We start from the raw sequence: 7,829 nt of genomic DNA on the forward strand, positions 1-7,829 counted from the left end.
GGAAATGAAGAGTGCTAAATTTCTTTCTCCTGTATTTTTTAGACTCATGATAGTAAAGAGCACTTAGCAATGATGGAACGAATATTAGGACCCATACCAACACACATGATTCAAAAAACAAGGTATGTTTTATGAGTAATGCCATGGTTAAATACATGTGGCCTATATTCAAACTGAGAAATCCTAATGTTGTATTCTAAGGACTGCGGGTTTTGACATTTTTCTTAAGGATGATGACTTGTCACTCCATCTTACCATTTTTAAAGTCATGTCTTTAAAAATTAATTCAATATTTATCTTGTGATATAGTTAACAAAATGATGCTTTTTACTCTTAACGGAACCTTTGCATAGTATTTTTCTTACTTGATGTAAAAATAATTCATAAGATACAAGAAAGTTACTTTTTGAAGTCATATTAATCCAAGTTGAAAACCCACATTGTCGCTAACCAGATGTGTACCTCCTTGGACACGGTACTGTTTCCAAACACGCTTGACCTCAGAGGTTACCTAGGGAGTTATCTAGGCGACTAGATTTCTAGCCTCGTTCCAGATAGAAATCAGAGTTCACAGGAGTGGATCCAGGAACCTCTCTTTTTTAAAAAATAAAGCTGGCATTCCTCCACGTACTGTTGGGAACCTCATAGGTGGGGGTAACATGTACTGCCTGCCGTGAAATGCTTGCGTTGAGTTGTGTGTGTGTCTGCACTTCCACAGACAGCTACGCTTCCGCCTCTCCTTGAGCCCCCTGGTGGGGGCAGGGTAGAGATCTGAGTTTTTGTTTTTTTACTAATCCAGACTTCCTTTTTTTCTGTAGGAAACGCAAGTATTTTCACCATAACCAGCTAGATTGGGATGAACATAGTTCTGCTGGTAGATATGTTAGGAGACGCTGTAAACCATTAAAGGTAAAAAAAAAAAAAAGATTAGGGTTTAAAGAAATTCTCACTTTTATTAATTTTTTTAAACAAAAACATTTTTCTCCCAGGAATTTATGCTTTGTCATGATGAAGAACATGTGAAACTGTTTGACCTGGTCCGAAGAATGTTAGAATATGATCCAACTAAACGAATCACCTTGGACGAAGCTTTGCAGCATCCTTTCTTTGACTTATTAAAAAAGAAATGAAATGGAATTCAGTGGTCTTACTATATACTTCTTTAGAAGAGATTACTCAAGACTGTGTCAGTCAACTAAACATTCTAATATTTTTGTAAACATTAAATTATTTTGTACAGTAAGTGTAAATACTGTATGTTTTGTATCAATAGCATAACTACCTTATTAAATCAAGTATGGGTCTTGATAATGAAATATGAACGTTAAAATACATTTTCCCTTTTTTGAGATTAATTACCTTTTTAAAGACCTTTGGAATATCCTTTGTGTCTAGTGATAAATGTGATTTATCCTGTCTTTTGTACATGGAGATCAGCTCTGAAGTCTTTTTTTTAAAGAAAATCTCGAATACTTTTATATTCTTAAGTGAGTATTCTTTATATACCTCAGGTTTAGAACTTTTCTTAAGTTTTTCTGTAATTGTTGAATGGTACTAAGTGTTACTAACTTCAGATAGGCAGGAAATGGAAACCAAGGCTCACAGAAAATGTTAACTCTTTCAGTTTTATTAAATTGTAAGTATTGTTCTAGTTTATAGGGTGATGTCAGTGGTGATAAGCAGCAGTTCTCGGAAAGGCATCTGATTTTGCCCATCACGACAGGTTAATAAAATTGCATACGTCATTTAAGATCAGAGTCTGACTGGAAAAAACAGGAAAAGCACATTTTCCATGGACTGTTTGGTGAGTCACAGACATGAAAGGAGGAATTCTGAGACTCACTGAGGTGTAGACTTTGTATTTTCTCTTTTAATTGCCAGAGGGCACGTGCTCTCTCCGGAGAAAGAGAAGGCCTTCCGCTGGGATGTGGCACACTATGTTTTTTGTTAATTTCATTTCTCCATGCTGTCAGGACTTGGGGCACTCAGACAAAGCCACTAGGGTCAGGATTCAGACTGTAATGTGGGATTCAGGTCTCAGACACAAGGCTTCACCACTATGGCACCAGCCTAGGTTTTCTTTTTTTTGGGGGGGGGTTCGCTATAGGGCGCGTGCACTCGCCAGACAGACAGAGAGAGACAGAAAGCGAGAAATCACCCCCCAGGGGGCATGGCCACGCTGCAATCCCTTCTCCTCCATTCTCCTCTCGGGATCTTGGGCACACACGCCCGGCGTGAGTTTTAAGCCACCGGGTCCGGGACGCGAACCTCGGTCGACTACATAGGAGTCCAGCGACATAGCCATTACGCTAACTGCCAGCTCCCCTAGGTTTTCGTTTTTAATGCCAAGTATTGGCGAGTCTTGAAATTGTCCATTGTCTTTCTCCTTATTAAATGAACTAGTACTTAAACCTCAGCCTTTGAATACTAAGACTGCTGAGCAGTGGATATATATACCTATATAGATACACTACATAGATATATATAGATACACACACACACACACACACACACACACACACTGGAGAAAAGGGTTTGATTGGGAAGCACTTTGAGAGGAAAGCTCTGTTTAACTTTCCAGAACTTGATTGGTTGTTAACATAAACTTATTCATAGATATTTTCCTTTACCTAGTTTTCATATAAATTATACATGATAACTTAATTTAGTCAAAGAAATACTTACATAATTGTTTAGGCTGACAAGTTTTTCTAATTGTCAAATTGTCAAATGCATAATAGATTATTTAGATATGGGTTGTATTTTGTTTAAAAAATCTCCATTTAAAGTGCATTACACAAAGATTTGGATTTTATCTGTGAATTTTGAATGCATGGGATTTTCGCTATAGGGCGCATGTGCTCGCCAGACAGAGAGAGACATAGAGACAGAAAGCAAGAAATCACCCCCCAGGGGGGATGGCCACGCCGCAATCCCTTCTCCTCTCGGGACCTTGGGCACGTACACACACGCACCCGGCATGAGTTTTAAGCCACCGGGTCCAGGACACAAACCGCGGTTGACTACGTGGGAGTCCAGCGACATAGCCATTACGCTAACTGCTGGTTCCCCGCCTGGTGTGATTTTAAGTCACTGGGTCTAGGACTTGAACCATGATTGACTACATGGGAATCCAGCAACATAGCCATTAAGCCAACTGCTGGTCCCTCAAGCTTGGTTTTCTTAAGAGACGAAAGGTGCAGCTGAATAGGTTATATTTAGTTTTCTGTTAGTGCCTATTTTCTTGATGTTTTTCATTTGCCCATACATTCATCAAAGTTTTCAGAATAGGTGAATTAAATTGACTCTGCTCATGGTAGGGTGACAACTATCCTTACGGAGTTTGATAGTTTGTAAAATTGAATACTATTCTTCCAAGTAATCTTGGAGGGCTAGGTGACAGAGAAATTGGAAATGACTTAGCCAGGTCTCCCCAGTGACTGTGACTGAATTGTGCGTGGAACTCAGCTCTGCTAGGTTCTAGCCTTGTGCCTTCCTGTAACACCACATTGAGTCAGAAAATTGGCCCTTTGGAGTCGTGCACAGCTGTACTGTGAAACGACTGGCTTGGAACGAAGTGGAAAACAATGGCAAGTAGAATGGTTGCCTGGGTTTCATACACTCAGGTTTTTTTTTTTTTGGAGAGATTTTTGCTATAGGGCACGTGCGCTCGCCAGACAGAGACATAGAGACAGAAAGCGAGAAATCACCCCCCAGGGGGGATGGCCACGCCGCAATCCTTTCTCCATTCTCCTCTCGGGATCTTGGGCGCACGCACACGCGCCCGGTGTGAGTTTAAGCCACCGGGTCTGGGACGCGAACCGCAGTTGACTATGTGGGAGTCCAGCGACATAGCCATTACGCTAACTGCTGGTTTCCATACACTCAGATTTCTCTTTGTTACTTTAATTGATAGCCATCAAAATGTCTAAGGTGGTCTGGCCATTTGAAAACATCCTCCTCTTGTCTAAGCAGATAGGTAACATTTTAGTCCTATTTTGTTATCCTGGAGTGAAACACCTCAGCAGGTAAACGGCCTGGGTTTCAAGTTTCAAAATTCTGAGTTCCCAAAAATTTGGTACAAGTTAAATATTTTGAAGTTAAGCATCCATTACTTGATTAACAAGCCACATTTAGAATTAGGCAGAATTAAGATTAGTAACCTAAGAACTACAGTTTTAGTGGTTTAATTCAGATTCTTCAAGGGATTGGTAACTTTGTCACTATTTTTAAGAGGTTGACTCCAGACAAATTCCTAAATATCTTAATACAGCTTTAGATTATATTTTTGTTTAAAGTTTTTGTTTTTTGCTATAGGGTGTGTGTGCTTACCAGAGAAAGTCAGTGGGAAAGTGAGATATCACCACTCGAGGGGAAGGCCATGCTGCAGCCCCTTCCCTTCCATTCTCCTTTCAGGATTTTGGGTGCATGCACATGTACCCTGTGTGGTTTTCAAGCCCATTCATTTCCGGGACTTGAACCACGAAATCCATGTGGTATCCAGCACCACTTGCTTGCCCCAGTGGAGCTTTAAGTTTTAATTGGCTGGTTGGTTGGTCTTGTTTTTTCTTATTTTTAAAGCCTATTCCTCATGTGGAAAAGACAGCTGCCCCACTGGGTCCTGACCCCACAGTGTAGTTCCTGATGAGGCAGCCACGGGTCGTGGGCACCACTTCGGGAGTACTCACAGAGGTCTCCATGCAGATGGATCCTTTCAGTAGTTCAGCCTCATTGTGGAACCTACCGGGCCACAGTCTGGCCTGGGTTTGGGTTTTGTCTTAGGGAGGGGGGAATAGGTTTGTTTTAATGTCTTCCCCGGCATCAGTGTTGCCTGACCGTCTCGAACTGCCATTTCGTTTGGTGGTCTTTTCTAGTTGTACCAGACCGGAGAGTGATTCTCCATTTTAAAAAGCAAAAGCGGGGGACCTGAAGGGTGGGTAGCTTGCCTCAGTATTCACCGTCATGGTGTCTAGCCAGGATTGCCGTCCTGCCTCAGCGTCCCCCCTCCTGTGGGACGGCCGTCCCAGGGGATGAGCCTAACTCCCTAGACCTTACAGCTCCATTTTTCAAGTGTATTTCCAGGTGACCGAACTACAGCCCTCCCTCCAGGAGCTCGCAACCAACAGCTGGCCGCGGGGAACCGTTTGCAGTGCACAGCAGCAACCACTGCCACACGGCCAGCCTTATAACTTCGATTAAAACATGTTTTTGCTGGAAATTTATAAAATGGGTCGTGTACCACAGCTCCCTTGAATAGCAGTTTTGAACTACGTCATCATTGCTAATGACCTGCAGTGGTTTTCAGCCTACTGGCCCCTTTATCCTGAAGAGCCTAGGCCCTTGGTCACCAGGCCGGCGTTGCCTCACATTTCTGTCGGTTGCTGTGGGGAAGGACTTCTGCCTGCTCCATCCTCCCTGCCGCCATTGTGCAGAAGCAGCCTGCCGGTCCTGCTGATCAGGGCCGGCACCCGTGCCCAAGGGTGCCTCCTCGACATCCCGTCTCTGAACGAGAGTTAAGTGCTCTGGGTGGCAGCCGTGCCTTGTAGTGTAATGATCCTTGGTGAGTCCCCTGCAGGAGTAATGCCCCTGAGAACTAGGACCTCCAACCCTGCAGAGCCAGGGCAGGAGGGTGGAGGGGTGGGGCAACACAAATCTCCCCAGGGTCATGGGAGTCATGGCTAGTGGGGCCCCTTGCTCTGCTGTTGCGTCCTGGCCCTGTGTGTTGGGAGCAGCCTGTAGAGAGGTCTCTAAAGGGACGCGTGTCCCACATCCCGCAAGATGTGCCTGCGTCTCATTGGGCTTCGTCTTTGCCTTCAGAAAGGTCTGGTGACAGGCTGGCTGCTGCTGGCAGGGGAGGGTGTAACACAGCCGTGCGGGTTTCATCACCTGTGCTGTGAAGCGGGCCGTCAATTCCTGCGGATGGACGTTCCCTTAGGTGCCACATTCTCTGCCGACAGCAAGGCCCGACCTGCAGTGGCCGTCCTGCGAGGGGGAAGCACTGGCCCTTGCTGGGTGGGGGAGTCCAGTCGGTGCCCTTTCAGGGAGTGGAGTTGTGCTGTGGACCAGCCTCCGACCTGGAGAGGGACTGTGCACGCTCCGTGGTGCCCGCACCGATGGTGGGAGCCCCCCGGGCCCCCCTGAAGCTTGGTCGGGGAGAGGAGAGGCTGATATTCCCCAGCTCCGCTCGCTCGCACCGTGGGTCTGGAGGCCTGGGGAGGCGTCCCTTTCCCTGGCCACGGTTCCCGGCGAGCGGTGCTCTCGGGGCGCTCCAAGCTTCCCCGGGTTCGCCCCTCACGGGTAGGAGTGCCGGCTTCGCCCCGCGGGTGCCCGCCCCACCCTTTCTGAGGACACCGACAGTAAGGGAGGAGTGTTCTGTTTCTCGCCATTTAAAACGAGTGGTAGGCAGTAAACTTACCTCCGCTCACGGGGCAGCTCTGTACCGAGCTCCAAGTACTGCGACGTGTCAGTTTCTTTGAGAACACAGGTGGGCGAGGCCCGTCGGTGTGGGCAGCTCAGACCCCGCAGCCCAGGGCCTACAGGCAGCGGCGCTGGGGCAGGGACCCTGACCGGCTCAGAGCCCCGAGGGCAGGGTATTCCAGACAGCCGGGAGTGCAGAGAGGGGGCCGAGACCTGGGCTGCGGGACCCGCCGGCCTGGACCGAGCAGGACGCTCAGGGCGACCAGCACAGGCAGGGCCAGGCGGGCTCAGCGTGCGGGTCAGGGCGAGGCGCTACCTGGGACTCGGGTCGGCCTCGAGAGCGGTCAGGTCGGCGGCGCAGGCCACGCTACTGACTGCGGCGGACTCCGCGGGGCCCAGGCCCCAAGCTGGCGCTATAGCCCGGCCCGGTCCACCTCGGGGCAGTGGCACCCGAGCGGGGAAGAACGTGCTCCCGTTGGTCCTGACAGTTTTAAGAGAGGAGTGCTGCACCCACGGGAACTACGTAACCCCCCGGAGATACTCAGCAAGTGGGAAGGTAACAGCTCCTTTACTCAAAACAAAGCCGTGTGCAGTGGCCCGGACGACAAAGGTCCCGGCGGCTTCTTGTTATCTGGGTACTACAGGAGTTCGATCTGGATATCACGGCAGAGCACTCGGGACCCGTTAGGATACGAACGCGCTTGGTAGCAATCTGAGCCGTCGGGGCGCCTGGCCTGACTTCCGGCCTCCCCCTTTCCCGCCCAGGCCGTGGGTCGCGGCGGCGGGTGAGCTCCGCTCTCCTCTGCACCTGGGCTGTGCACGGGAGCTTTCCTGCCCGGCTCCTGGCTCCCGCGAAGTCACAGGGAAACGGCCTTCCGGTCAGTAGTTTAGGCCCGCTTGTTCCCACTGCAGGAGCCAGGCCAGCTCAGCAGGAGCTGGAGCTGCGTTTCCGCGTCTGCAATCGTCTCGCGTTCTCAGATAAGGGCCCCTGTAAGCCAGGGACGAGACCTGGCCGTTTCTTTCCCAGCGGCACGTCTCATGCACGGGGAAGACGCCTCTCTGCTCGAGCCATCGCGACCTTGACGGCGTCTCCGAGTGTGGGCGTGCAGGGACCGCTTTTGGCCACGCGGTGGCGCTAGGCCGCCATCGCGCCCGGACCCGCGAAGCCTTCCGCAGGGTCTTAAGTTTTGAACTTGTAAAGTGTCAGAAAGGTTAATTCTCAAGGTTAGGGGACCGCTCCCAAGGCAAGAAAGACGCTCCAGCCAAGGTGGGCAGCAGAACGGGCGCGCCCCGTCCCCCGACGCACCTCTGACGTCCAGGGAGCGCAGTGGGCCTCCGGGCGCCAGCGGCGGAGGAGCGCGGGCGAGGGCGCCGCCCCGGCCCGGGCAGGTGAGGGCAGGGCGCGCGGGGTC

General features: G+C 49.5%; 1 protein-coding gene across 5 annotated transcripts in view; it reads left to right on the forward strand.

Annotated features, from left to right (window-relative positions):
- The window catches only part of CLK4 (CDC like kinase 4), a 21,136-nt gene extending 19,893 nt beyond the window's left edge, over positions 1 to 1,243 (forward strand). For all 5 annotated transcript variants that reach the window (XM_006158855.3, XM_027775904.1, XM_006158856.3 and 2 more), the window contains 3 exons: positions 43 to 122; positions 819 to 909; positions 990 to 1,243. In XM_006158855.3, coding sequence (XP_006158917.1) covers positions 43 to 122; positions 819 to 909; positions 990 to 1,130 — 312 coding nt within the window. In that variant the 3' untranslated portion in view covers positions 1,131 to 1,243. The remainder of the gene's footprint in view (positions 1 to 42; positions 123 to 818; positions 910 to 989) is intronic.
- The last annotated feature ends 6,586 nt before the right edge of the window (positions 1,244 to 7,829 follow it).

Source organism: Tupaia chinensis, unplaced genomic scaffold (genome assembly GCF_000334495.1).
Source record: "Tupaia chinensis unplaced genomic scaffold, TupChi_1.0 Scaffold000612_1, whole genome shotgun sequence".
Taxonomy (NCBI): domain Eukaryota; kingdom Metazoa; phylum Chordata; class Mammalia; order Scandentia; family Tupaiidae; genus Tupaia; species Tupaia belangeri.